The sequence below is a fragment of the Fusarium mangiferae genome, assembly GCF_900044065.1.
Source record: "Fusarium mangiferae strain MRC7560 genome assembly, contig: FMAN_scaffold009, whole genome shotgun sequence".
Lineage (NCBI taxonomy): Eukaryota > Fungi > Ascomycota > Sordariomycetes > Hypocreales > Nectriaceae > Fusarium > Fusarium mangiferae.
Window position 1 is genome coordinate 188483 of NW_024573929.1, and position 24580 is coordinate 213062.

Sequence of the window (24580 nt, forward strand, 5' to 3'; positions counted from 1 at the left end):
GGATACTCAATATTCAAGCTTAATGTGAGCCAACGGGTATGCGAGGCTTGACCATCTACTCAAAACAATACTCCGAGACCTCGGGATCTATGCTTAATGCTAAAGTCGGAACGGCTGAGAAATGGAGTACATGTCAGTCAACATGACAGTTTTTGTACATGAGAATATCTACAAAGGTAGGCGCTGGCTTATGTCCCGACTCTCAGTCTTCATCGGAGAAAGAGTAGGCTAGACGCGACGTCTCTCCGTATCTGTCTCTGTCTAAACGCAGCAAGCGTATCATGAAGCTTGACATATTGTCGTGGATCCAAGATCATGACAAAAGATCTCTGTGAGCTGACGTATACCATCGACCGTGCCATGATACTAAACATCCTGCCTTGGAGGCTTTGTCTTAGTTGGCTTCCTTCTCCGCGGCTCCCATCCAGTGTACACGCGTCACATACAGCATTTAGATCAGGCAGGCCGGTGAGCGCAAGGCAGAGTCATTATTTGACGCAACAAGAAGGTCGTAAAGATGAGGCATAATCGATGGAAAGAATGAGTGTGTATGGTCTCTGCCGTATTGTTTACGAGCTTAGCTTGGGATTGACCAACCACAATAGAGTCTGCGTAACTCGACCAAGTTCTTTAGTGTCTAACCCACAGATAGCTCCTACGCGACCCCTGTCTCGTAATTGAATCAAGCCTTTGGATAGTGTTTAGTCTATACTGGATAAGCTGTACGAGTGACGGATCCCAAACGAATCGGAGCTCCTGTGCCATCGCTGTCCATGTCATGACCACGACCCAATACTTCCTGCGATGTCTGTCCACTATCATAAGCACCTTGACCATCGAACATGCCAAGCTCTCGAGGAAGTGTTCTGGAATACTCTAAATAACAACGCACACGTCAGCCAGTGTTCCTAAACGATTCCCTTACGGGCTTAGCGGCGACTCACCGTGATACGTGCGCAATGCCTGGAGAAACGGGACCACCAGTATGAGGAGGCACAGCAGCTGACTAACGCCCTCAATGTCGCTCTCAGACTCCATCCCTTCCCAGGCACCAAGTACATATATTCTCTCCGCCTGAATCCACCAAACTCCAAGACCAAACCACAGCACCCCATCAAAAAGAAGAACGCCCAGTGCTTCCGAGTTCAATGCATAATACAATGACATAAATATCAACCGCAACCAGCGACGTTTCTGTTCATTCTTTGGTGCTCCCAAGACTCTGTCATCGGAACCGATATTCTTCATCCGGTTCATCCACCATATCGAGACCGCGGGCCATAATGACAGACACTGGATTGTATACCCTTGAATGAGCAGGACATAACTCGCGATAAGCCATGAGAGAGGACTTCCTGACTTTTTCATTCCGATTGCACAATTCGCTTTCCGTTCATCGTAATTGTCCCATCCTCCAGCCCCGGTAATGAAAGTGCAGTATAACAATAAGGCGGCAAGAATAAGCATGGCGCAAATTCGACATACCATGTCTGCGCCCAAAGACGAAGTTACCGCAGCTTTCCGGAGATAGTGCCGGTTGTCTGAATGGTAATGAATAGGGTTATTGCCCAGTCCTCCGTTCGTTTCAACGCGAATCGCATAGAGCGTTAGTATGTGTACACCGCTTGTGAGCCATGCAAGGTTAGTCGCCGTCATGAAATGATAAACCGATATCTCTTCTCTGTGTAGCTGAAGAGTCGCTGTACACAAGATGGCCATGCCAGTGACAAGCTGTGTATCAGCGAGAGTTATCACGAATGAGTAGAGACCGCGCTTCAGGTGGTTAATATGCGCTCTGATCCACCTCGATCTGACAAGAAATTTGACAAAATGATCCGAAATATTTCTTCGTACCCACTCATCAATCGGATTGACAGATTCTACAAAGCCAAAACGAGGTGGTGGTCTCACACTCGGAGCCTCAATGATATTCAACCCGGATCTCGCAATGGCAAGATACAGGCTTATACTGAGAATTGCCAAGCATGAGGCAGTAATGAAAGCGGTGACGACCTTTTATCGTCAGCTCAATTGGACTCCAGCGTCGTCAGCACTTACACCAATTCCGGCGATGTCTGGGTCAGGATCGAATTCAGTCGCGCATTTCTCCCAGGAAGAGTTCATCGTCAAGAATAAACACAAATGTCGAATAATAGGATGAAGAGACAGGAAAAAGAGAATAACCCCTTGCATTTAGGGGCGACATGGTTTCTCGTATGTTCGTCTCCATACGATGAATAAGCCTCAATACATACGTCACCCAAAACGCGCTAGGCCAGCCACGATCATCGTCTGGTAAGGATTTGCATCCTGCTACACGGGATTACCAAATTGGTCCAGAGTGTCAAATAGTAAATTGGCAATTCGCCATTTAAACCTAAGTGTTGAAAAACTACCAAGTCGAGGCATCGAATTATACACGAGGGTACAGGATTTACTACTGTGGCACAACATCAGAGTGTCATGGGAAACACAAAGTTGTCACAAGACTGGAATTCGTAAATTGCTAAACAGTCGACACCTGCACTATTCCTAGCTGGACTAAACGACCGAAAGTGGCTTAAGATCAAAGTCATTCTATTTGCGGCCTAAAGTTTATCGTCACCTACGAGTCATGATAACCTACACAATTCAGAATTTGTCTTCTGACCTCAGTCCATATAAGAATTAATAGAAAATGAGTACGCTAGATTTTAAATCAGCCTAGTGGACTAATTCTCCTTTAGGTAAACGATATATCTACGAGGAGAAAAATAACAACCCTTTCAATAACTGCAACAGCCCGCAACGTCCGAGACAAACCTTCTCTTAGTTTCCAGCCGCCTTTGTCATAGTGACAAAAGCCGAAGACGCAATCTCAGTAACAGGATCTTCCTCAAAGATCATGCGCCAGTTGCAGGGAATCTCCCTCCAAGTCGTCTTGTAGCACGTAGCAGCACAACCATAAGCGCTCTCCGAGTCTTGCACCATGCAGCGCTTACCCTGGCCAGAGAACCTAAAATGAGCATGTCTGTTATCCCAGTCCACGCAGAATTCAACCATCGCAGGAACAGAAGCACCCCTGCAGCCCTTATTGGCGTTAACCTTATAGGTGCCATAGTCAGTGTAGAACCATGCGTCGCTGCTACTGCATGTAAAGCCGCCACAGGAGGTGAAAACCTCCATGCGGTCTGCAGATGCGGTTAGGGCCAGGGAGGCGAGGACGGCGGTGATGTCGAGACGCATATTGATGATGAGCTTGATGAAGCAGACAGGACGGTGGTCTTCGATATGTAAATTAGAGTTAAGTTGGTAGCGGGCCGAATGATCGCGATACTTACGTCGAGCTGTAATCGGCTTAGAACAGAGAGCAGTTGAAGTTGAGATGAAGGAGATGATGGCGTATCATTCGAGTTCAAGGCGAGATATTGATCAATATATATACTTAGATAGCTCCATAGCTTTCCCTTTTCCTTATTCACAAGATTGACAACAAATACTGGCCCCATAGTAAGCACGCCTAGAGACGGCCATTTTAGGAGGAGTATACAGCGGTGTCATCGGCAGTGGTCTCCATAGACCAGTCTCGGCCGAGACCTGGCATGACACTATTACAGTTATTACTTTGTGTACTACCATGGAGTAGCAATATGCTTGAAAGGATTTGACGAGTGCCGTGAGGTTACATCGAGACTCCGTCTCTTTTCTGAATAAGAAAGCATGGTAAGCTCAAAAACTACCTACCGAAAACAGAATGCAGCCCAAGAATACTATATCCACTTGTGGTAACATTCTTAACCAAATTTGCATTTATTCTTCGATTCAATATTCTGCAGATTCGACCCTGCACCGTGAGGATAAGCATTTACTGTCCTTAGTCTGTACTCCGTATGCCGAGCTCACTGAGCCCCTGTCACGTATATGTGGACTAACCCAGCCTTATCCAAAAGTCCTGACAGGTCGAGGGTTTAGTTACAAGCTGTGATCTCATTGTTTGCATCGCCGAACTGATCCGGGAACTCCATATGAAGCTTTAGGTTAATCTGCAGATGAAAACATGAAGGAAGAGAATGGGATGATTTGCGCACCGTGTCAAGCGCACCAAGAGACCACTGTCGGTGAATAGCTAGGCGTTTTGTTGTTCAAAGCCACGCGCATTAGCAAGATGGGTTATAAGAGAGCTTTGTTGGGCTATAAGACTTTGTTGGTCTTTGTTCGGATGTCGTATTCCGTTCCGTCGTGCCCCAACAAATGTTCCCCCAAATTCTCGCCCATGGACAGCAACCAGAACCTGAACATTAGAACAGAAGTACGATAGTTGCGGAGAATACAGCATCTAGCCTGAAGTTATAAAATAATGTCTTCACACCCTGCCATCTTCACTAACTTTCCCCAACGCGAATTCCTTGTCCCAACCTTACATCCACCAGTTAAGTCACATGCTTTTTGCTAACGCCTCATCTCACACAGAGACTCACAATGTTTTCTGCTTTCAAAATTAGCTACGATCCTGAGGTGACATCACTCATTGAGAAGCACGGGGTCAACGATGCGCTCTTTATCAAGAATGTCGGATATTTTGTCAACAACCCTCTGGAAGAGGTTGGTGATGAAGGCTGCACTACCATGAGCACCGGCGTACTTAAAGTCGTGTCTGGGTTGAAAAACCCTATCGGACTAACTTCAACCGAGTGGTGCATCCTGGCCTTTTGGGGCGACCAACTTGGAAGTAAAACAGTAGCATTTCTCACAAAGCACGCGCATACTATTCTCAAAGCACGAGGAAGGACCGGGCCATACTCCAAGTATGACCTAAATTATATTTCTTGGACCGTGAAGGCTATGAAGCAAGAGGTAGCTACTACAGACACAACGATGGCTGAGCTCTGCACGAACTACGGGGATATCTTCGACGTAGAGTCTGAGATGCGCACTGAGGAAGGGATGAAACGTCTCTTGACCGGAAGCGTGGAGCCTCCACGAGATTACACAGCGGGGAGAGAGAGGACGGCAGCTCGTGCGGATGTGTCTGATCCCCTGTTTTTCAAGGATGAAGACATGGACAAAATGACGGATCCAGAACTGCTCAGCACATTGGCTGGAGTAGACTTGGCTATCTCTCGCATCGACGCATGGAAAGAAAGGCTAAAACGCGAGAAAGATCGTATTCACGATGATACCGAGGCACTACATCTCAAGAGGGACTTTGCTAAGGACAGACTCAAATCATTGAAGGAGAAGCGTGGATATTTGAAGAGCCTGAAACGATAGATGAGTCAGTTTGGGGACCTGGGGGGCAAAGAGGGCTAAGACGAGCCTTTGGTGTGGGAACTCGATCCGCTGGAAACTGAGAACTATTTTCGAGATGCCTTAGTAGTATGAAAGTTGACACTGGGTTCGTTGGAAAATGGCGCATTGGTATAGTATAGTAAGTGTTGTGGGTTTGTACTAAAGTTCGGGTAGCTAAATACACTATTCAAGAGGAACAAATACGGTGAAATGGTGGATCGGTTGGCAAAAGAGGAATGGGCATGTTAACTATACTACTGTACTGTAGGCGTTCACAAAACTAGTCCGTTCTGATCCCTCTTATAATGTTTAGTGAAATCATATTCGATACTGGACACTTTCTACATATACGTCAGCATCACTAACTTTGCCAAATTATAACAGCTATTCAGGAGACTTACCAACAAAAACGCTCTCATTTCATTGTCATCTTTTTGGAGATCCTTCAAGATACCAAAAAACTTGTCTGTTTCCAAAACAGTCTGAGGATCAGATGTCGCCACACGGTTGAGATTCTTGATCGACCTTGGATCCACGTATCGGACAAAGATATACCGCCGGACCTCTGCATACTTGTCGAGGATATTCTCGTCTGCTAGTCCGTGGTAGTACCCGATGAAGCAATCCGCTAGACCACCGACATCCAAGACGGCAGTCATGCAGCCATATCCTCCCATGGGGTTGCAGACATGCGCTGCATCACCAGCTAGAATCACGCGCCCGACCTTGAAGCTCTCAGCACAACGATTGTGTATGTTGTACAGATTTGTTTGTTCGATTCGGTACTCATCCGGGTCGGGATGTCCTGGGAGCATTGCCTTCATGTGTGCAGGTCGACGGGCTAGGTACTCTTCGTCCGTCAGGCCCGTGACTGGATCTCCGTAGGTGACGCGCCATAGACCACCTTTTCCCCTTCGAGCAATGAGGCCCCAGTGATCGTTGTCGACCATGTAATTTCCGCCATCCCAATTATGCTTTTGGAAGCCATCGTAGTAAACCTATTGTCCATCAGTGTTGCACATGACTGCCAGTGTGAAGAACAAACGTTTTGAACAACAAACCGGTACGGTAGTGTCTGACCAGGCCATTCTCTACCGAAAAGCGAGCGCCGCACGGCACTGGATGCTCCATCGCACCCAACGACGTAGTCGGCAGCGAGTCTCTCTGTCTCTGTCTTGCCTTGGCCTTTGATGTTGACATCAACATAGGCCGACTTGTCGTCTTGACCGACATTCGTAACCTCATGATTGAACCTGACATCGATCAATCCCTCTCCTCTCTCAAGACAATGTCGGTACAGAATTTGTATGATCTCGCCAAGGGGTAAGATTGTCATGCGATCGGGATCATCCTCAACAAGTGATAGATCAAGACTAATCAACTTCTCATGATGTGAGACACGTCTCCAACAAATGCTTGGGAACTTCGCGATACTGGCTTTGCGAATATCTTCAAGGATGCCCGCGCGACGGAAGACACGGGTGGCGGGGACTCCATACTGAGTTGCTCGTAGACGCGTATCGAGATGCGGCCATGACTCTAGAACCACAGAGGGGATGTTTTTCTGGGCAAGAAGAAGAGCCAAAAGTAGACCTGAAGGGCCTGCACCGACAATAATGATCTGTACGATGTGATGTCAGCAAAGGTTTCGGAGGACATGTAGGTAATAACATGCCTTGTCAAAAGGTCGACCTGAAGAAAATGAGTCCATGATAGTAAAGGGTCTGGTTGGAGTCTCTGACAGTACAGTGGAGCTTGAATTTGCTATCGACTGGTATTTAATCATGATCGATCGCAGTTAGTAAAGACAATAATCAAGAAGTTATATGTACTTCGTCTCGGGCCCTGACTAAGCTCCGTAACAACCTTGTTGGCGATCCCCGCCCCCAGCGCGGGGTTACAGCGCCGAATCTCACATCATCGGCATCTGTAAGCGGTAATAACAAGGGAACAACCCGCTAACTTGAAATGGATAACACAGAATGGACGACAACAATAAGTATGCACGCAACACCAGCTCTGCAATTGCCCAACCTAGATATAACTAGTTTGATTGTTCATTCTCTACTTAAGAAAAATGACAATAAAGTGATCATGCCATTCGCTACTATCGAAAAGCTCTATATCAAAGAGAATGTTGTTATCCATGGCCTTGGGGAGCGCAATGTAGTCAGGTTGTATGTCTTTGCTGCAGGCCATTTAATGGAAAAGTCTGAGAAGGAAAGAAATATCTATGAATTAACTTAGCCAATTCAACTTTAGTGCCCATTCGTTTGTCGGGAGTCGTGGTGGAGGAGCATACGGGTATTCGGGTAACCGTTTCGGAGGCCGGGTATCCGCAATCCTGAAAACCGGCTGTGATGTCCAGGGGAAACCGTGAGGATAATGAATGATTAATCGGGGAATCCTTCTTACATAGTGAAATAAAGGTTACAATCTGTTTATATAAAGATGCCAGAGAGGTTACGTTGATAAGAATATTAACATAAGTAACTTTACAGCTAGACCCAGCCCAACTCTTCTTTTTATAAATACATCCCAGTATCAATTATATATTCAATATGTCAACCAGAATTGTAATTATAGGTACTGGCTTTGCCGGAGTCTGGAGCGCCTTCTCGGCCCAACGTCTCATCAACATCAAGAACAAAGAGCAGGACATTCAAGTTCTCGTCATTTCCCCCGAACCATCGCTCACTCTCCGCCCACGTCTATACGAGCCTAATCCCTCGACTATGAAGCAACCCCTCGGACCTCTTTTCACATCTGCCCGTATTCGGTTCTTGCAAGGCACCGTCGAGACAATCGATACAAACTCGCAGACTGTCCAGGTCAGGTCTCCATCTGGCGATGAATCTGTTGTTTCTTACGATCGGCTCGTCCTTGCAGCGGGAAGCGCAGTTGTGCGACCTAAGAGTGTCATCGGTCTTGATGAGCATGCGTTTGACATTGATTCAATTGCAGCTGCTTCCAAACTTGAATCTCATATCAAGAATCTGGCATCCCTCCCCGTCAGCAAGGCCCGCAACACCGTGGTTGTGTGCGGTGGTGGCTTCACTGGCGTGGAGATTGCGACAGAGCTGCCAAATATGCTCAAGCATATTGAGAACCCCCGCGTTGTTCTCGTTGAGAGTGCTCCAGTTGTCGGTCCCGAGCTGGGGGAAGGTCCTCGTCCTACCATAATGAAAGCCCTTGAAAGCCTTGGTGTTGAACTCAAGCTCGGTGCTTCTATTACTTCGCTTGACTCAAGCGGAGTAAATCTTTCGTCTGGAGAGCGGATTGAATCGATGAATGTGATTTGGACCGCTGGCGTACGAGCGACGTCCCTGACTCAGCAAATTCTCGGGAAGAAGGATACGCTCTCCCGACTTTACGTCGACCAAGATCTCCGCGTCCCCGGTTGTCCTCACGTCTTTGCCACTGGCGACGCTGCCCATGCCACCACTGATAAAAAAGGCAATGTCACCATGCCCTCCTGCCAACACGCCGTCGTCCTAGGCCGTTTCTCAGGCCACAACGCAGCAGCAGACCTCCTCGGCGAATCAACCCTACCGTATTCTCAGCCTGGATACGGCACATGTCTCGACCTTGGCCCATGGGGTGCGTTGCTAGCTAATGGCTGGGACAGGGATGTTACAGTGACCGGGCAGATCGCAAAGCAGGTGAAGAGATATGTCAACCAGAGAGTGATCATCCTTCCGGATACCGCCGAGGAGGCACTAGATGCTGCGGATCCTGCTTCTTATGACTCTGGAAGCCGGCTTAAGCATGTTCTCGGGGTCTTGAGGTGGACGTTGCGCAATTGAGTTGGCAGCAACAGAACGAAACTGACCTAGCATAGGGACGACGTGAGATATAAGCCAACTCTCGGTTCTGGCAACTCAAAAGAACACTCGTATCTTATCATGCTAAAGATAATTCTTTTGTGATTATTTATATCATTTGTGAAGATTTTGTAGAGTACTTTATGGTTTATTGTAAGCAACAGACGGTGCTCTCCTATGATACATTAGAGTCCTTAACTCACTGGATATTACCCTAGCTACTTCTAGGATTGGAGGTCACCGGATCCAGCATGATGATTGAGATGCTCAGCACGGGAGCATCTTCCGCAGAGTAGGTTGTCAGGGTCCCGTCGCTGTTAGCCCTGATATTATGGACCATACCCTGATCGATCTGCATGGCCTTGTGGTTTGACTCCACGCTCATATCGAGTAGGGCTGTTTTCGGACGTCTGGATAACTTGATGGTACAATTTTACATCGCTGTTGCTCAGATGTGAAGTATTGGCGACTATGTGATCTGCATAGCCGCAAGTAACCAGCATCTTCAATGTATGAATGGTGACCTCAGGAAAACAAATACACCAGACAAGACTAGGTCACTGCCTCGCGGAGTCCTTTCTAGTAAGGAATGTATTCTTTTAATGTTGCTCTACTATAAGCTGAATATTTAGTAGACAGATTCAGGATGTAAGAGCTGGCAAGTTTTTATTTGAATGTCAAAGTGTCTCAATAGAGTTTGTCAAACTCCATCTTTCCAATCTTCCCACAAACCATCCTTTTCCATCTGCGCTCGAAAGTTCTTTCTTGAAAGTTCGCCTGACTTCTGAAGCTCAGGGGGCGTGATAAAGGTGATCCTTTTGGGACCGACCGTAATTTCGACCCCGTTCCCCTTCCACTGCAATGCCAGCTTCTCAGCCATTTCCTGATTGCCCGCTCTATTCCCCGTTCGTGTGAAAACATTGGTCTCTGGCGATTTGGGCATTTCGTGGATGTTACAGGTTACGGTCTTGTGAGGTATTCGTCTTTGGTAGTTGATTTGTCTCTTGCAAAGGGTCAAGTTGATGCTCTTGGGAAGTAGAGCGTACTCAAACTTAAATACCTGTTCCAGAGACCTTCTCTGTGAATATTAATTCCATCGGTGGCCATAGACAGTGAGTATGGCAGAGCTGCAGTTCTAACACTGAACATCTGTGGCTCATGGAGCGTGAACCAGCCTGGCTCTAGCAGCTTGTCACTTCTTTCACTCGCAATAAGACGTCGAACCTGTAATTCTGCGACAGCCCAAAAGACCTTTCAGTACTGTTTCACAAGGAACAATGCCAGGTTCTCGAATCCATGTCGATCAAAATACTGAAAATGTTGCGACTGACACTTCGAGCATATTCCCCAACACGGGCCCTGTCGCAAACTGAATAATGTCAATTGACTGAATGTAATATATAGGTGATTGAGAAGGATTTATATTTGTATACCCATCTTGAATATCTCTAATATTTCTAGCACTAAGAGTTCTTCACTTTTTCCATTTCCTCCTTTAGAATATGTATGGGATGACTATTCAGAATACAGTGAGACTGGGCATGTTCGACAGCACAAGAAAATGTGATTTCCAGAATACTCTCCTCCTCCCGTGAGTCAAATCTCAATTTATCTGCGCCTTCAAATCTTGTATAAGTCTTAGTAAATTTAGCGTGGGATCTATTATGATTCTAGTTGCCAACAGGCTGGTATTTGAGAAACCTCCTGCTTTTCCAACTGTTCAAAGACACTTGGCTTTGCTTTTTAATGTATGTACAGAAAAGGAGTCACTGCTGTATGCCAGTGTCCTGAGTACTGGGCGTAATTGCCGCCAAACAAAATCGAATTGATGATCGCTGCCTTATCATCGAGAATGTTTCGAGACTCAAAATTCCATGCTCGAAGAGGATCGTATTATATCAAGGCACTACATTGTAAGTCAAGCTCTTTATCCTTAAATATTCAAAAGAAAACTTGGCGGGTTTCATATCTAGCCCTTGGGCTATCTACGCGACGTCGAGATCTTCCATAATTGAAAATGACATACCTCTGCTGCTTTGGCATTTTTGCACTGCCCCTACAGATCTTAAGATTAGGCCAATCCTCGTGACCAAGAGACATCTATTCAACTGCCGAATGCGTAGCCTCAGCTTGGGCAGGTCGTGTCAGCCGCATGCCCAAAGATTCGAAGGATGCGGCGCCAACAAAAAGTCCAACTATATGTTGTTAGTAATGTAACCATGAGATGATGTCGTGATAGGGTAGATTTAGGAGTGCATGTTTCATCTACAAGCGCGATCAAATCAGTACTTAAGGTTAATCTAAGCGTAAAATGCGAATACCACTTTGTCCAAGGCTGACCATGGGCCACAAGCTCGTATCATTAATTGCCAGGGACGGCTGAGGCTGTGCGAATCCTTCAGATCAGCACGACAATCTTAATGGGATTATTGTTGTTGTAGATCGTAGCCCCGAAAAAGCTTATCTGCCCATGTAAAATGGATTGATGCTTATCTAACCGCCACTTATCTAAACGACACTTTAATTGTGAGTGATGTACCTGTTTGATCCTGCAAGGCATATTCAGCATGTACCAGGGCTAGCATGATGCTGTAATTTCAGCAAACGGATGAAAATATATATAAAGAGTTCATATAATCCTGAATAATAATTATCATTCACTCGTTCACTCTCTCATTCAATTTCTCTTATTCTTAAAATCCTTACCTTTCATTCTGTGCAATGAAGTCCACTGTCACTCTATTGGTCGTCACGGCTGCCGTACACACCTCTCCTGTTCAAAAGCGACAGGACGAGAATACCCATATTTGGGACAATGTTGAAACTTTCTGCAATAATCAAGCAGGACTTCTCAGGGATTCTGCAGGTGCTGCCAGCGTTTGGGAAAACACCGCCGCTGGCAATGAACTCGACGTTTTCATTGCTCAAAGCTGGGGTATGTATCAACTCGTCTGATTTAGCATTGAAATTGAGGCTGACAGCCGCAGAACATGAGCTTAACTGGCTGCTGAACCTCGAAGACAACGTCGTTGGGGGCGTGAGTGGAGGCCCAACTGTTGGGGGCTGTGGCACTGCCGAAGGCGAGTGCCGTCCTCTCGGCGGCATGAACTGTGAGGACCAGTTCAACAAGTACGGCACGGACAAGGATGGCAACGAGCACATCCTTGGAAAGACGTCTTACTGGATCTTCCAAGCTGTCGAAGGCATGCAGGCCAAGTTCAGGATGCTGAAAGAGAAACTCACTTCCGAAACCATGGTCGCCGGATTCTCTATTTCCACCATGGTCGACGACTTTCAAGGCAAAGAAGATCAGACGTCTGATGTCTTGAAGTGGCTTGCTGCCGCAGTTGGGTTTGGCGGAACCTTGGGGGGTAACGTCCCTGTAGCTGTACGTCGACTGAATTAACGTTGAGTTGTGGACTGAGGACTAACTCAGACAGGGACCTTATATATCGAGTGGTGCCGGCATCTTGGGCGGCATCTTTAGTGCCGTGGCCGACAAGACCGCCCCAGAAGAAATCGACACGTCTTCCATCTCCAGTGCCCTGGTCGAGCTATTCGTCGCCTCCGCAAACCAAATCGACGCGACTCTCAAGCTTGCCGTCGGCAGCGCCAACAGTATCGACGATTTCAAAGCTCTGCCCAACCCGAAGCCCGACGACGACTGGTATAAGTCACCGGTTGCCAAGTTCTTCAGCACAGGATGGTTCCTCCTTAATGAGGACAGCATTGCCGTGGATGATGCCATCAAGTCCGTCACCGAGAGCATCAAACCCAAGATTGCAAATAACGTCATGAAAGCTGCCAACCTTCGCCTTATAGCCGACAAGAGGGTTCATAGCCGAGAGGACTGTGGCTATGCTACCGGCCGCCAGTGGATGGCCCTTCGAGATGGGGAGGAGTACTGCTTCTACATCATGCGTTACAAGCCTTTCGGTGGTAACTGGGGTGAGTCGTGGGATGAAGCTAAAGAGGATGTCTACACGAACATGGCCAAGTATAACCTCGGAAATCGCGATTCGTACTATCGTGCCATCCTTGACTGTGCTCTCAGCGCCGAAAAGCAGCTCGTCGTGGACAACCTGGGTTTTAATGGCATTCCTGTTTGCTTCTTCGATCTTGAGGCATTTTTCATCGACCACAATGACTCACCAACGTGTAACAGCAATCAGATCAACAAGATCTGCCCCCCCGTCAAGGCTACCCCAATTGCATGACTGCATCTCGGATAAACCGCATTTCAAATATACTTTGTCTTCTTGTATCTCAATATCTATTAGTCTTTATCTTTATATGGACCTTTCAGTAATAACATACTCTCAACGTAGTTACGGAGCTTAGTCCTCACATAACGGCGAGATAATGCATTGCGGCAGGTCAATTTCATGCATATGATCACGTTGGCATGATAGATTGACCGGCCTATTTCATCGAAACCCTCTAATTCATCGGTCCTAGGTTAATTGACTCGCATTTATCACCCGCCTGGCGATCCAGACGTCTCCATACTTTCACGATCACTTCTTTTGCTAATGGAATATTACTGAATCCCGTCTTGGGAACTATAGGGAATCAGATTAAGGGATAACGCTCCTTATGAACTTTAAGTACTTACTTAGGTTAAGTATTAATTATAATAAAAGTAACTTTAAAAGTACTATCTTAATTAATAATTTTATAAGTTTAATTTAATAAAATTATTATTAATATTAAGGTATTCATTAAAAAATATCTTAGCACCTATTAAAACTAAATGAAGGAAAGTCATGGCCCCACAACCGTTTTGTATGCCGTCATGTGCTAGATCTTACATAGCGGGGTAAATGATAAAATTTCCCTCATACCACCTCGTTTAGTTTTATTGACGCTGATCGTCATACTGAACCCTACAATCCGACAAAATGTCAGCTCCCGAGGACCGAGATATGGAAACGCCACCCAAGGACGCGACCGAATCATGCAGCCGCCCAACCCATCGTTTGCAAGAGATCAAAGTCGGAGACAACGGCGTCCAGCTCTTGGTATCGACAAAAGACCACCTCTATGACGCTAAAGACGTTGGAGCTGGAGTCAACTCTTATCAAGTTATTGGTTCCTGGGAAGACAGTTCAGTACAAGAGCTTACCAAGATATTGAACCAACGCCAAGTCATCACAAATCGGCAGTCACCCGCATACGCTGAAGCATCGCGCTTTGAGAAACATGGCGCAGGAAAGTCTCTGGCAGAGGCTGGTCGGGAGCCATACAATAGGGCCGCGGACAGGCAGCAGAGGAGCGAATAGAACTATCTTGTTGATTGTATATATCCTCCACTTACACATCCCTCGTCTTCCGTGCCTTCATCGCGTATATATTGCCGCTGGTTCTGGGATCTCAGTACATCGCTCAGACTACTCTCTGAAACAGACCCAAAGAATTGAAAGGATCCATGACCGGCCCTAGCTCCTTTGATGTTAAATAGGTCCCCTAGTGTAGACACGCATATTTGTTTTCCATCGTTCCCGATGCTGATATCTTCAACCACGTGAACCCTTCCGGAGGACGCCCATTCCGATGCCCGGTCACACACACTCAAGCACTGTTTTGTGCTTTCCAGCTCATTTTGAAGTGTCTCGCGGTTCGCACCAGGATCGATTTTGTGATTCGAATCTGGAACCGAGGACCTCAGTCGGAGATTCTCTTCGGTATTATCACGATGCGATTCGAGGCGGTCGATGGTGTCTGAGAGGTTGTAGCTGCATGTCTTGAGCGTGGAAATAGTGAGGGAATCAGCAAGTGTCATGTTGCCAGCCGAGACAGATGTGACAGAAGTATTTGAGGCAGACCCTGTAGAAACGGGTTGAAAACTCATCCCATTGACTTCATCTAGGAGGTGTTTCAAATACTCAAGGCACCGTTCTGTACTTTGTTTTTCGCTTTCGAATTTCCGGAGATTGGCTTGGCCTTCAGCAGCTTCGGTCGTGGCGCCTTGAGATACAATGTCTTGCAATTTGGAGTCGATGTCTTTCAGATGCTTCTCCAGATCAAGTTTAGTGTCGCAAATCAAGTTTTTGTAATCATTCAGAACTTGAAGGGTGACTTTGGAGGAGCGCCCAGAGGCAAGTTAGCGAAAACCCTTCTCTTGGGGTGAGCAACTAACAAGTTGGCGTCAACTAGCGCTATAGTTATCGTCCCTTTATAACCGGCCAAGAGTTCTTTGAAAGAAGTAATATCGCCATTCATGTAAATCAACTTAGCCCAGTCTCTCCAGCTTGTTCTTGCCTCTGCTCGAGTGCGCCTGCTGTTCTGCTCGATCAGGATTTGGAAATCTAGACATGCCTGTCGACACTGAAAGAGGGGATCTTTGAGCGGTAAGAACGCGGTCTCATCGGAACGGACATGATCTTGCAGCGAAGTGAGAACTGATCCAAGGCCTTCGAGCTCGCGGACAAGATCTAATACTGCAGTTTGGTGATTTCGGAAGCTTTGGATGGTCTCATAGAGTATTTTGCTTGATTGCAGTGTGGCGGTGACAACGGCGATTAATCCGGACGCTATACTGAGCGGATCGCCCATGATGGCTCACTGCTTCGCGCGTGAGGTCTTATTCCCTAAAATCGTAAGTACAGATCTTATGCAAAGTACTCTTTTTTCAATGATATCAATTTTCGCCGTACGACGAACTGAGCTAGGCTGAGGCATAAAGAAGCATCGGGCTATCATATGCGGGGTAAATAAGAGGCATAAATCCTATAGGCCCCACACTCCCTGGTAGGTATTATGAGCTGATTTATAGAGTAAGATTGTTATCAGCTCTGTTATCTTAGAGAGCAGCCTATATAGTAAGTACTGGTAAAGTTAAACTCATCTTGATACTTAAAAGTACTAAAACGCACTATATTACTATTAATAGCATATAACTATCTAAAATAGTAATAAAATATCTTCTTTCTCTACATCAAGCTAGGATGAATAAACCAGTTCGGGTCTATTATATCCCGCACTGCTCACATCTACTGGAAAGCTGCAGTGTCACAAGGAAACCAGCCGATGAATGTAATTAGGTCATACTTTGAAGGCTGGAGATATGAGATATGCTTTATCGCCAATCATACTGTTAGTCCCGCAATCCCGAAGTGAAATAAATCGACTGCGGGTAGTTGTAATTACAAGACACGCATGTTAAAAACTTTAACTACTTAGCTATCATATCCAGAATGCTCTTGAACTATGTTCCCTTTCTTGACACATACTGCTCTCGCGCTAGATAAATGATAACATTTATCTGTTCCCATAGAAGGACCAAATTCCACCAGTACCAATTCCATCTACTCACAAACAGGGGCGCTGCATCAAAACACAACCCAGGCAACAAGAAAGCTCTCTAACATCATGCATACTCCTCAACATAGACATCAAGAATAACGCCAAATCATCAAAGCCCCCCACCAACTCGCAGCAAGACCAGTCGTACTATATTTGACTCAGTCATCTTCAGATGATGTCGATTTTGCTGTTTGTAAGTCCTGGATAGAGAATTTTAAATCACCAACTATCTCCTTATTACTGATAATCACATCCAGCATCTCTGGAAAGTTGCCTAGCCTTTCATCACTCAGCCTCTAGACTTGATAGCCTATGCGGCATTAATTGCGATCTCATTTCCTCCCACAGAGATTCATAACCCTGCATTTTCGCAACAGCACCAACTATGATGTCATCCGCGCTCTCAGCGACTCGTGCTCCCGCATCAACCAGTAGTTTCAGTACCTCTAGTAACAGGTGATCTGATTGCTCAGAAGATATTGCGTCAAGTTTGGGATGGTATACTGAGCGGCACAGTGCCTTGAGACAGAGTGAGAGGCCCGTCTCTGTATGGTCATCCTTGACGGCTGTATAATTTGGGTCAGCACCATAGCTCAGCAAGATGCGAACTGTTTCAACTGCTTCGCTCTTGATTTTGGAGCCATTGCAGGCCTCGAGACAAACATGCAGGGGGGTACCCGTAAATGTTGTGCCATATTCGTCCACAGAAGCGTGATGGACGTCTGCTCCAGCCTGTAGGAGGACGGCTACCGTTGTCGGAGCTTGCTGCTTGGCCGCTGCATGCAGTGCGGAACTACCAAAGTCATCTATATAATGCGGATACGCATCATGTTCCAGCAACCTTTGTACCAAGCGTGTGTTTCCTCGACTGGCGGCTTCGTGGATGAGGGTACGACCCGACCGTGTCTCACAGTTGATAGCATTGGTCTGGCGGAGGACCTGAAGGTAGCGAGTCTGCTCATTGTCTATGGGAGTATCGTCGGCGATGAGAAACCCTCCCTGGCAGAAATAGTGTCTTGGATCAGGATGAGTGTTGGCGTAGGTTCGAAGACAGCCCATTATGTCCCAACTCCCTACTTCGGCGGAACAGAGAAGTGCAAGTTGGAAGCAATCTAACCCGTCTTTGCCTGCATCGTATGGACTGGCTCCTAGTTTCAGTAGGGTGTCAATAACAGAGATGCTAGCGGTTCTCTGTATGCAAAGCTGCAGGGGTGTTTTCCCTTTCCAATCAACCGTATTGATATTAGCTCCTGCATCGAGAAGCAATCGAAGTATGCGAGTCCAATCATCAAAGGGAAGTGGTTGTAGCTCGTAATATAGCATTGTTCGATCACAGTTTTCAGGAATTGAGGCCGAGGGAAGTCTCTCTGACACCATACACAGTTCGTGTAAACTGTTATGATATGGATCTGTACTCGCACAATCAGTATATGCAACTCAAACCAGGATCAGTTACGCTTACCCAGCAAAGAACTCATGTTCGCAGGCTGCTTGATGTGTTTCAACAGCTCGGCTATAAGATCCCAATTGTGGCTTTTCAAAGCCAGTGACAAAGGCGTTTGCCTAGAAACCGTTGCTCCATCTTCCCAATCACACATAGAATCCAGAGAGCTAGGACTTGAGAGCTGGAAGACAAGTTTCATGCAATCTCTTCGCTTTTTCCTCACATCTTGGACTTCATCAGGTGTGACAGGCTTCCGAAGATCAAAGTACTTCCATTGAGCCATCCAGTGCAACGGTAATTGGCCGCTTTTGTTTGGAGATTCTATGCTTAGTCCGGCGGTGCATAACATTTGCACGATGGTACCATTGCAGGTCCGCAAGGCGTAATGCATGAGCGAGTTGCCTTCCTCATCTTGAATAGAGATTGAAGCTCCTCTGGAAACCAGTAGCTTATACATAGTGACCGCTTTCTCTTCATAGGAAGCGGTCAAGAGATCCATGATTGGTGTTCGCCCATTTCTGGCTCGAGCATTGATATCAATCTTGTCGATGTCCAGGAGCAATTTGACTGCTCCTTCACGTTGGTTTTGACAAGCTCTGTGTAAAGGTGTTTGCTTATAACTTCTCTCCGCATTGTTGACATCTGCCCCTAGGCCGATCAAAGCAGCCATTCCCTCGACCCATCCAGTTGCTGCCGCTTCGTGAAGAAGAGCAAGGCTATCTATCCCAGACGCTTTCACAAGCTTGAGATCAAACGCCAGTTTGATGATCGGTAAGTCCTGTGACCGCGTGGCGTGAATCAGCAGTTGATCTACAAAGTAAATAAATCCAACATCTGGCTTTCCCCACTGGTAGTCGCGATCCGGCCTCGCTCTTCTTCCGTGATCAGCCTTGAGGCTCTCTCCAAAGGGTCCATAAAGGAATGGATCAAATGTATAATAGCCTTCATTCCTTTCCGGAGGTTTGTCTTCTTTCTCACGAAAACTCTGCTTTAGGGCGCTAAAGATGGAAGAAAACATTTCGATATCTGTCCCCTCCGAGTAGAACTTGAAAGGACTCTCATTTGCCCTGGAAGTCATGGCGCGAGCTCTCTCAACCGTCAAGTCGTCCAGTATCGGCAGTGAGAGTACTGGCGACTTTTCGTACTGTCCAAAGCGTTTCTTGAGATTTAAAAGCCGCTTGATAATTTCGGTTTGGCCCGCGGATACCGCCCAGTGAAGTGGAGTGAGTCCTTTATTATCGCATCGAAACGGGGCTGTGTCATAGCGCCAGAGCATTTCAATGATATCTGCGTGGCCCTTGAAAGCTGCCCAAAATGTTGGCGTCCATCCTGCAAGATCCGGAAGATCGGGACTGGCCCCTGATCTGAGAAGAATCTCAACTATACTTTTATGGCCCATGGATACGGCCCAGTGTAAAGGCGTCCATCCGTGAGAGTCACTCTTGTTTAGATTCTGTTTCTGAGTACTCGGAGTTCCCTGCCGTGTGTAACTCAAGGTGCGATCAATATACGTTTCAAAACCCCAGAATGCGGCCACATGTAGAGCCAGGACATTTTTGGGACTCGACTCAAACACGGATTCGGAGACAGAAGTATCCAGATGGGCTTTGAAGTTCAAGAGTTGCCACGAGCTTTCCCGAAGGACATCGTTCTCTAGAAACCCCGAAAGCTGGTGGATACATTCATCTTCAACTTCTTGAGCATGGTAGCCATAGAAGTTCGCTGCATAATAGAGGAATGGCTGGTTTTGACAACGTTGGGCGGCGTCCTCGTGGGATAGACAACGGCCCTGGCGCATCTCATTTGTTGACATGTACGAGATGCAACTGCGAACAATCGTCAGATGGGGGCGCTTATCCATCCCTTCAGGCTGACCCTGGAGAAAGTTTCGCGCAGTCGAGTGTACGAACTCGACGATCTTCTCCGGTCCCGAAACCACAAGCAGTCCAAGGCATGATGAGATGATAGCTTTAGCGGGCTGAAGATCCTCAGGGTCGACTTCAGCCATGCCTTCTTCCGCGGTGAGGGCGTGCTGTAATTCGACCATCCGTAAAGGCTCCTTGACGTAAGAAATGAAATTCAATGATTTCAAGGCGAGGTCCCTCAGGCTAGGGGTTTGCTTGACTATACGGTCAAACGTGCTTAGGTACGCCTCGTCATAATTGGCGGGTATCGAGATCAGGGCTTTCCGTATGTCCTTGATGGTCAGTAGGCTGGAGATGTGATCCATGATGAGCCGAGCAAGTAGGAACCTATCAAACCCATCAGTCTATCAGTATCCGAGAATAGTACCGATTGAACCTACGACCCCGCCGCCCTTTTCACAATTGCAGATACGATATCTGACTTCAATTCTGATCCAATTGACTCAACGTCAACTTCGCCATGCTCCAATCGGTAGTTGACGTAGAAATCCAAGTCATGTCTAGTGGCAGAAATTTCCACCCTTGGCCTCTTCTCGAAATGCTTCCTAATCTTTGGCAGATCCCGAGCTGTTGCAAAGATTCTCACTCCCAGATCCTGCAATGTCGACAGGATGTTGAAAAGCTTGGGAAGAAAGGGGCATTCGTCAAGTGCATCAAGAATGATACACGTCGTCATTGACTTGGCAATCGCCCCAAGGACATTCGTCAGATCGGTCATCATTAGATTTTGGGAACCTTTTTCATACAAGGCCGATGCTTCTTGGGGGATGACAGGGCAGCCACGGAGCGCTTGGGCGATCAGACTTCGTAGGAAATTGCTTACAGTTTCCTTGGGCCTGCTGCTGCTGAAAAAATGTGAGGCAATGGTTGCACCGGGGAAGTTTTCAGACTTGACATGTCGAAGAACGAGGGCGCTGTCATGAATGGAGTTAGTATCCTCGAGTTGCCTACTCATATGTTACCGTAGGCTGGAATTCTTACGCCAATACTGTCTTCCCAGCACCAGCTATAATTTCTTCAGTAGCCATACTTCAAGAGGAGGAGAGGAACTGACGTTGTCCATATCCCCAAACGACGGGTGTTGAGCCACTCCGCCAAGATTGATAGAAAGAGCCCGATAGAAATGTCTGCCATGTAGAGGGACAGTAATCGTCCAGGTGAGAGGTTGAAGCCTCAATCGCGACATCGGACTTATACCAGGCAATTATTTCTTTTGCTTCGGTACCTATATGTACACGTTATCGCTGCTTCTCCACTGGATACATAGAAGCATTTGTGAAAAAGACTTACTCTGCCTAATGTCTCGCAGCTCTTTGTTTGTCGCGACTGCCACTGTTCTTGACAAATAATCAGCCAATAGTCACTTCCCAGCCGGGCATCATACAAATTATCAGCTTGCAAGGCAGATGAGAAAATGCCATTGTAGCGATGCAACATATTTACTTTGTCCAGCAATTCTGATTCCGACAACGGCCAAGCCAAAGCAGCCATCTTGGCCTTGAATTTGCCATACGACAGCTTTTTCTCTAGTTTTGTTTTTAAGTGCTCTACTTCCCGGTGACAGTCGTGTAAAGCCTTGCTGAGAGTCTGGTCATTCTGGCCGTTGAATCTCTTGGCCTGGATGAGGTCTTCGAGCTGTAGCAGAACAGAGGTGAGCGTTGTAAGCTCCGCAATGTACGAGGTTAACGATTTAGGTGCACTCCGAACGCTGGCGATGTACGTGTAGCTGAGCTTGGTGACTTCTATCGCCAGACTCAGGAGGCCCGCGGCGCCAGATGCGATACCGAGGGCTTCGGCCATTTTAGTTCTTCTGCTGTGCTCAGGATTAAGTTGAGGGTTTGGCTGCCTGTTCGTGATGATCCGCCGCGCGGGGTTTATTTCAGCTGGAGAGGTTGTCTTACTTGCACGGGACTAAGACTGTAGTTGGCGTAATTGAAGCGCTCTTACTGGCCACAGTCACAAACGTAATCAGCCCTGATAAAAATAGCTAGCAACATGCGGTCTTGTGATAGCGAAGGGGACATGTCGCAAGGACATTATTTGCAATGCGCCGTTTCTGTATTTGTTCAAGCAATCGTACCTGTTATATGAAAACCATTATTATGTATGGAATGAATTCGCACTTCCTGCCTTTGGCTGATAATTATCTGGAATCTTTATCCTCTTCTCTTAAAATAGGATCGTGAGGATCAGAACCCCGAAATCGTAGAATTCTTGTGTTTCCGCTAGCTAATATTGTCGAGATGATGACTTTTGTAAGAATCATGTCTGAAATAAATGTCAAAATATGCGGGAAAGCAGCTATGCAACTACTCCCTTATCCTGTTAACCTTGGCCAATCCCTACAAAGACCAAAAAGTCTTCGACAAACCTTTCCATACTCTCCCACGAAATTAAAATGCTTCCACAATCCTGTGCCATGATGGCATAATCTTGCCGCCGGGTCTGTCACCGGTTTTCTGCCCATAACGTCGTTACGGCTTCCGTGACTTGGACTTCTCAACGTCAGTAGTCTGTGAAAAGGGAGATTATGCTTGAGTAGAAATGAACTTACTGAAAGCCGGTGATAGGAAGAATCAGTATGTCTTCAACCAACTTAGACTTGCCCCCATCTTTGACACCCGTCAAGCTGGCCCATCGAAAGCTCGCATGATCCTCTAGCCAGGACTTGGTTGCAAGAGTAACAGCCGCAGGGCCAGTTCTTTTGAGAGGGTCACTATTCTGAGCCGCTGTTTCGTTATCTTTGGTATAATTCCGTAGATTATCCATATATCGTTCGAAGACTGGGTGTTGAGGGGCAGCAGCGAATGCCCATTGCGATAGTTGTTGGGGGTATGTATAGCTTTGGCGCCAGTATGCATCGGACTCTGGGTCATTATCGGCTTCTAAACCCCAAAGAAGGTTGACTACTGGCGTTTCATAGTCTGGTGTTACCGAAGTGTTATAATAGCCGTAGGCCTTTCCTGTTTTCGGGTCTATCCAGGAAGCCATATCAGATCCGCTTATCCAGGCAGCTGGATGCCGTATCAGCTCGGTATCGAGATCCCCATACTAGATTGGTTAGAATGAACTCTAAAGCAAGTGTTTTCAGACTACACTTACTATTCCGCCAAAATGCCTGCATACTAAAATGCGAAACACATCACTCCGTTCAACTGGTGTCAGGAGGGAGTCATAACGCTCAAGGGAGTCATTCTCGAATTCTTCCACTAACGCACGCATTCCTGTATCATCCCAAAATAAGTATGCCATCGACGGTCCGCGGTCAACATAAATGGAGTTCTCCAGCCACAATTCAACCCAAGGTAGTATTCTTGGACTCCAGGTATCGGCTGCCGTCGTTTTCCAAGTTTGATGCACAATTAGTGGGATATTAGAGAAAGGTATTCTTCTCTCTCTATTAAGTAGAGCGCTCTGTGAGACTATACGAGCAGCGTCGAGAATATTTTGCGGTTGTTCAGTATCAGCCCAATATGGAGGGATATACCATGCTTAGTTTCGGTGTTAGCGTTGCGAGCATTCTTTGGGGTGTGCCACGTTGGAATGTCCGACTTACCACCTCCACTGCCATTGAATGAATGGATATGTCTATAAACTAGTGGATATTCCCTCGCGATATCCCTTTCCTGGGAGCAGGCTATCGACGACCTTGTTATGAAGATCCACGTTGCTGTGACAAAGAATGATAGAAAGGCCAAAAGCCGTATACGACGGGATGGGCGGAGGAACACAACAGGTAGAACATATTGGTGCTTCATGGTCGAAACGAAGACAACAGAAGAAATGCGAATTGATCAAAGAGGAAAGAAAAAGATATAAACCGCGACAAGAAAAGATTCTGGTCACTCAGTCTTCCGATACAAAGGGCTCATACTCCAAGACAGCAAGGGATAGTTAGAGCAGGTAGCTAATAACAACGCTGTTGACAAGTGCCTCGAGATATGTAACAGCCCTCGAATGCTTAATCCCATTACTATCCCTGAGGAACAAGAAAGACTTTCTAATGCCTCTTTGACTGGCTATAGTACGCTAGTTTCGACTGAGAAGAGTAGTACCATTAGGGATAGGGATGTGACTTCTACAGGGGGGCTATCTTGATCGACTCCGCCCCGTTGTATTACGACAACTTCAGGCTTGAGTGATATACGCGCTTTCTTAGCGATGTATTGTGATGTGTGGAGGGATTGTTATCAGTGCTAGCCGATGGTTGTGCCATGGGGTGCCGAAAAACGACGGACGCAGGAATATACCTTCACCATAAAAAATCAGATCTTCATGTCAGGCACTTTTCTAACACCCCCTAATTGTGGTGCTAGGATTAGCTGAGTCCCCAGCCACTGTTGACTCTATCAAGCTAGCTTATATACCATAGCGAAAAAAGATAAGATCACACTATCGAAGGCTTGGTGGGATGAGTTTTATATTCGCTCCCCCCGTCCGAAAATTGGCTGGTGGCGCAGTCTACGTAACCGCCCGCCTCTACCACGTAGGAAAGCTACGCTAATGCATCTAGAACCCGTCTTGGCGTAAAAGCTTGGCATGAACTGTGTGAATGGAGTTATTCTTAGTTACCTGTACTGACTTATGGACATTATGAGGCAAGCTCCGTTAAGCAAGAGGAAGACTCGTTGGAACTTTGCTCCAGTTTTCCTACCATGCAACTAGTTACCCAACTAACTGCTGGCGATAAGGTTAAACTTTAGGCTACACACATACATAACAAGCATATGATTCTTAATCTTCTGAGGTCTTGCTGTTCCAACCGTCTCTCTTTCGCCCTTCGACTTCGAGCGTAATTTGTGCGTTAGCGAAAT

The 24580-nt window shown here is 46.7% G+C and overlaps 10 protein-coding genes across 10 annotated transcripts; 4 read left to right on the forward strand and 6 right to left on the reverse strand.

Moving 5' to 3' along the window:
• Positions 1 to 706: 706 nt before the first annotated feature.
• Positions 707 to 2124, reverse strand: FMAN_12154 (uncharacterized protein; the record flags this gene model as incomplete). The annotated part of the gene is made up of 3 exons (XM_041834659.1): positions 707 to 876; positions 945 to 2013; positions 2059 to 2124. The coding sequence occupies 3 exons, from the start codon at positions 2122 to 2124 to the stop codon at positions 707 to 709; spliced, it is 1305 nt and encodes a 434-aa protein (XP_041684900.1).
• Positions 2125 to 2808: 684 nt separating this feature from the next.
• FMAN_12155 (uncharacterized protein) lies at positions 2809 to 3225 on the reverse strand (the record flags this gene model as incomplete). Its single annotated transcript, XM_041834660.1, has 1 exon — positions 2809 to 3225. One exon carries the CDS (start codon positions 3223 to 3225, stop codon positions 2809 to 2811), a length of 417 nt encoding a protein of 138 aa, XP_041684901.1.
• A 1233-nt stretch (positions 3226 to 4458) lies between these two features.
• On the forward strand, positions 4459 to 5250 carry FMAN_12156 (uncharacterized protein; the record flags this gene model as incomplete). The annotated part of the gene is made up of 1 exon (XM_041834661.1): positions 4459 to 5250. The coding sequence occupies one exon, from the start codon at positions 4459 to 4461 to the stop codon at positions 5248 to 5250; it is 792 nt and encodes a 263-aa protein (XP_041684902.1).
• Positions 5251 to 5540: 290 nt separating this feature from the next.
• FMAN_12157 (uncharacterized protein) lies at positions 5541 to 6979 on the reverse strand (the record flags this gene model as incomplete). The annotated part of the gene is made up of 4 exons (XM_041834662.1): positions 5541 to 5609; positions 5670 to 6266; positions 6314 to 6870; positions 6940 to 6979. 4 exons carry the CDS (start codon positions 6977 to 6979, stop codon positions 5541 to 5543), a joined length of 1263 nt encoding a protein of 420 aa, XP_041684903.1.
• An 850-nt stretch (positions 6980 to 7829) lies between these two features.
• On the forward strand, positions 7830 to 9074 carry FMAN_12158 (related to pyridine nucleotide-disulfide oxidoreductase family protein; the record flags this gene model as incomplete). Its single annotated transcript, XM_041834663.1, has 1 exon — positions 7830 to 9074. The coding sequence occupies one exon, from the start codon at positions 7830 to 7832 to the stop codon at positions 9072 to 9074; it is 1245 nt and encodes a 414-aa protein (XP_041684904.1).
• A 2739-nt stretch (positions 9075 to 11813) lies between these two features.
• On the forward strand, positions 11814 to 13309 carry FMAN_12159 (uncharacterized protein; the record flags this gene model as incomplete). The annotated part of the gene is made up of 3 exons (XM_041834665.1): positions 11814 to 12027; positions 12080 to 12480; positions 12533 to 13309. 3 exons carry the CDS (start codon positions 11814 to 11816, stop codon positions 13307 to 13309), a joined length of 1392 nt encoding a protein of 463 aa, XP_041684905.1.
• A 684-nt stretch (positions 13310 to 13993) lies between these two features.
• Positions 13994 to 14374, forward strand: FMAN_12160 (uncharacterized protein; the record flags this gene model as incomplete). Its single annotated transcript, XM_041834666.1, has 1 exon — positions 13994 to 14374. One exon carries the CDS (start codon positions 13994 to 13996, stop codon positions 14372 to 14374), a length of 381 nt encoding a protein of 126 aa, XP_041684906.1.
• A 778-nt stretch (positions 14375 to 15152) lies between these two features.
• On the reverse strand, positions 15153 to 15647 carry FMAN_12161 (uncharacterized protein; the record flags this gene model as incomplete). Its single annotated transcript, XM_041834667.1, has 1 exon — positions 15153 to 15647. The coding sequence occupies one exon, from the start codon at positions 15645 to 15647 to the stop codon at positions 15153 to 15155; it is 495 nt and encodes a 164-aa protein (XP_041684907.1).
• A 1035-nt stretch (positions 15648 to 16682) lies between these two features.
• FMAN_12162 (uncharacterized protein) lies at positions 16683 to 21566 on the reverse strand (the record flags this gene model as incomplete). Its single annotated transcript, XM_041834668.1, has 7 exons — positions 16683 to 17806; positions 17860 to 20093; positions 20147 to 20680; positions 20748 to 20772; positions 20821 to 20991; positions 21057 to 21103; positions 21151 to 21566. The coding sequence occupies 7 exons, from the start codon at positions 21564 to 21566 to the stop codon at positions 16683 to 16685; spliced, it is 4551 nt and encodes a 1516-aa protein (XP_041684908.1).
• A 509-nt stretch (positions 21567 to 22075) lies between these two features.
• FMAN_12163 (uncharacterized protein) lies at positions 22076 to 23524 on the reverse strand (the record flags this gene model as incomplete). Its single annotated transcript, XM_041834669.1, has 5 exons — positions 22076 to 22108; positions 22138 to 22279; positions 22321 to 22817; positions 22869 to 23257; positions 23323 to 23524. 5 exons carry the CDS (start codon positions 23522 to 23524, stop codon positions 22076 to 22078), a joined length of 1263 nt encoding a protein of 420 aa, XP_041684909.1.
• Between the last annotated feature and the right edge of the window lie 1056 nt (positions 23525 to 24580).